At 37.7% G+C, this 4,460-nt stretch overlaps 1 protein-coding gene across 1 annotated transcript; it reads right to left on the minus strand.

The window, feature by feature from the left end:
* Positions 1 to 2,230: 2,230 nt before the first annotated feature.
* Positions 2,231 to 2,963, minus strand: LOC109828553. Its single transcript, XM_020395521.1, is given in 1 exon segment — positions 2,231 to 2,963. A coding segment is annotated over 1 exon segment (129 nt). The 5' UTR covers positions 2,360 to 2,963.
* Positions 2,964 to 4,460: the final 1,497 nt, after the last annotated feature.

The following is a 4,460-nucleotide window of genomic DNA, read 5'->3' on the forward strand; positions in this document are numbered from 1 at the left end:
CCGTCCCACGATCTTAAGCGATAAATTTACAAAGATGATTGTTATTGCCCTAATCATCAACTCTGCGCCAACGCCATCATCTCCTCAGTTGTCAGAATTTTGTAATCGGTAAGAATAATTTTACTTTTTTGCTCTTCATTTAATTTTGTTCTAATTAGCCATCATCTCCTTTTGTTCTAATTCAACAATAGTTCAAGGATTGTCCGAATTAGGGCTTGCTTCAAGTCTTCATATTACTCCTTCATCAGATTCATCAGGTAAGCCATGTATTATATATGAAATAGTGATGACACAATTTAGGATCTACCCTAAATGTTTCAGTGTCATGTCGGACTTTAGGCAACTCTGTTGATGTTCAAGCATTAATACCTATAAGTATGGTTTTATATGCTATATGATTGATCATCTTATTTAAAATTGCGACTGGGAGTTTGAATGCCATGTAATATTCTTTCTGGTTCTGGTCTCGTAGGACCTAATAGAAATTTCAATGATTTGATCAAAATATTAATGAGTTATAGGACTAATAACGAAAAACCCAAAATTGTTATACAGTCCATTTTTAGATAAGTATTATACCCAAAAGCTCAATCCCATGAACTAGGCAAAAACAATTTGTACTTGGAAATCTTTATATCGCGAAGATAAAATTCTGGTTATCAATATGCCAGTATTAAATCATATCCATGTGCACATCATGTACTCGGTTAGACCTTATATATTGTTTATGCCTTCAGTAGAGAAACAGAATGTGTTTATAAGAGTAAATTGCAGATAAAACCCCCTCATCTATACCTTCAGTAGTCCCTCAACGCTTTATGGCCTTTTGAAATTCTTGATGAGACAAATCCATCGTCTTGTTTGTGTCTAACGTTTACATGGTTTCATTTTCCATAAGCCAAAATAAACAAGTCCTTCATGTTCCCTATAGTGCTATCAGTTCAATATCATCATCTCTGTGGTATGGTTTTCTGTTATAGGAGACCTTTTATCTCATTGCTTGTTTATATGTTCACATGCTTTTTGCTGGCATTTGTAACACTTAATTATGCTTTTGTGATAGATATCTTATTAGCTCTGGAACTACTCGACTTGATATTACTAAATAGTACTACTGTAACCTATTATCAACAAAACAACTTCAATATTTTCATATAGTAGAAATCTGAATATAATTGTAAATCATCATACTTCAGCCTGGGGATTGCTCAAATTTCTCTGTAGGCCTGCATTGTGATAAAGGACAATGATATTGTTGAAAGTTTGGTACTGTTGGCCGTAACTATTATTTTCAAGTCTTACCTCATATTGTAAAAATATGTAGAATTTTGTAGCAAAATCAACTATGATATTCTGTAAAGTATGCTTCATTTTGAGGTGTTATATTGATTCAAATACTGCATATGATGCTCAGATCATCTGATGATGGAACCTGTCGCATATGGGATGCTAGGCACGCGCAGCTAAGCCCACGAATATATGTCCCAAAGCCTGCAGATGCTTTAGCTGGTTAATTTAGCAATTTAATTGATTAATTGGCACCATCGGATGAGAACTTGCATTGGTAAAAGTAAAACTCATTGCAGGAAAGAGTTCTGATCCTTCATCAAGTGTCGGTCAACAAAATCATCAGATATTGTGTTGTGCTTACAATGCTAATGGAACTGTATTTGTTACTGGTAGCTCAGATACATAGGCAAGCTATATCAATATGGTTTACTTTTTCAAGTAGCACATATACACATTTATCCTGATATAGAAGATGAATTTTGACACTTTCCAGTGCCCCCATACTTCATTAACAAGCTACTTACTTTCAGGTTTGGAATGCTTGTAAAAGCAACCCGGAAGACTCTGAACAACCAAATCATGAGATGGATCTCCTATCCGGCCATGAAAATGATGTTAACTATGCACAATTCAGGTTAGCTGGCTGCCTTTATAAAGTGCTTATCTACATATTATATACGCATCTTAATACTGGTGGCTTTTTGACTCAGTGGCTGTCCGGTGGCATCTAGAACTTCTACAGCTGATTCTTTTAAGGAGGATAATGTTCCAAAGTTTAAAAACTCCTGGTTTGTACTAAGTCTGTTGCTCATTCTGTAATTTGAATTTAGTTTATTCTTGTATTTGAATAACATGCAAGTAGAATAACTATTGTCAACTAGCCCTTATCAAAGTTGTCTGTCAGATTGATGCATACTGACCCACATTTTTTCAGGTTCACTCATGACAACATAGTTACATGTTCTCGCGATGGAAGTGCTATTATTTAGATTCCAAAATCACGCAGATCCCATGTGAGATCTTCCTTTTCTTTTTTCATATTTCTTTGTAAAACTTCTTGTCTTTTCATGGTTATCCTTGTTAGATGAATCAAAATGTTTTTTTATCATCTCGTTTGAGATTGGTGGGCTTGAAATCCTTGGGAGGATTGTCTTTGTGGGTTGAACTTATGTGCTGAATGCCATTATGTGTTTCTGGAAGTGTCTGGTTATTGGAAACTTGATGACTGTATGATCTATCACAAAACTGTAGTCACCTAATCATTAATTTTGATCTTTACTATTGTATTAAGCAGAAGTCAGAACATGCCTTAGAATATGAAGGAATTAGTCTAACTGATAGCCAAAAAAATTGCAACTATGGATAATCTCATATCTGTTATTGCATGCGGATTCATGGTCGGCCTTATGGTGAGCTCTGTATTAGTTTCTTATAAATATGTGGTATTGAGTCCTGTTTATGTCTAAACACATGTGGTAGTGCGAACATGCTTTAGAACTATGTAGGAATAAGTATAATGGACATGCAAAATTTTGCAATTATGGATGTTTATAAATCTCTTTTTATAAACAATTATGGATGTTTCCAAATACTCCAAATTTTGCAATTATGTAATGTGATGCATGGATTGGACTTCTGATAGGTTCCATATGAGTTTCTTATAATATGTGGTATTGACACCTGTTGGATGTGTACAGCAGTTCTTATTGCATATTGGTATTAACAGTTTATTCTTTTGTCCGCTTTTACATCACCAAAGCTTTGGTCACCAAACCAACTTTTAGCTATTATCTTGTGTATTGGCATTGATAAAAGAATTTCTATTGAAGCATCTCTAGAGAAAGATCTGCTTCCAAAGTGCCTGGACATGGAGGGGGAGGAAACTGTTAAAACAATTGTTTTTGAACACTTCTCATTTAATCGCTTCAGTTGCCATATTAATGATGCATCTTACTACGATTTTGTAGACAAGAACCAGATTTGCTTGGAGAACTAAGTAGAAAAGAGGAGAATTAATTACACGAGAACACTGTCTGGTTTTTTTTTTTTGAGGAAAACTGGAATTGAACTGATTACTTATTTGAGGGCATAGGGTGCCTTTTTATACAAATCAAATTGGAAACGGTTCCTTGCTAAACTCTTGGCTATTGTTGCTTCCTAAAGAATAGCTCAGCTAGAGAATAGGTCATCTAGAGAATAGGTCCAGCTAGTGACCAAATCAAATGCATAAGTAAAAACAAAAGAATAGCATTTAAACAAGATTAATCTAACAATCACTCCCTAATCTTGTTGCATTTTCTTGACTTCAATCAATCCAATCTTCTTGCGCATCTCCAGGAACTTGATGCGCCCGAGAGGTTTCGTTAGAATGTCAGCAAGTTGATCATCCGAGTTGATGTACTCAACCGAAATCTTACCTCCTTCAACGCACTCCCTAATGAAGTGATAGCGGGTATCAATGTGCTTGCTTCGGTCATGGAAAACAGGGTTCTTGCACAAGGATATAGCTGACTTGTTGTCCACTTTGAGTGTGACGCTGGTTGGCTCCTTCCTCATCAACTCACCGAGAAGACGTCCTAGCCAAATTCCTTGGCATGCCGTAGTTGTAGCGGCAATGTACTCCGCCTCGCAGGATGATAGCGCCACCACCTTCTGCTTCTGAGATTGCCAGCTGATAAGGCTCCTCCCGAGCAGATACAACACACCTGTTGTGCTCTTGCGGTCATTGACATCGCCTGCCATGTCGCTGTCGCTATACCCGATCAAGTGTGGTCCTTCTTCTTTCCTCCTCTCATAGTAGCAGCCTATATTGCGAGTACCACAGATGTACCGCAAAATATGTTTCACGGCCCCTAGGTGCTCAGTGGTTGGAGCCTCCATGAAACGACTTACGTACCCCACCGAGTAGGCAATGTCCGGCCGTGTATGCACCAGATATCTCAAGCTTCCCACGACACTTCTATAGAACATGGCATTTGTTGGAGGACTGGTGCTCACCTTGCTTAACTTGAGTCTAGCTTCCATGGGAACTTGGCACGGATTGCAGCCAACCATGCCACACTTCTCCAAGATCTTCAGTGCATATGCCGACTGGTTCAAGGTGACACCGTCGCTGGTCTGTTGCACCTCTATGCCCAGGTAGTAGCTCAACAAACCCAGGTCGCTCATGC

This window comes from Asparagus officinalis, unplaced genomic scaffold (assembly GCF_001876935.1).
Source record: "Asparagus officinalis unplaced genomic scaffold, Aspof.V1 AsparagusV1_Un2335, whole genome shotgun sequence".
Classification (NCBI taxonomy): Eukaryota; Viridiplantae; Streptophyta; class Magnoliopsida; order Asparagales; family Asparagaceae; genus Asparagus; species Asparagus officinalis.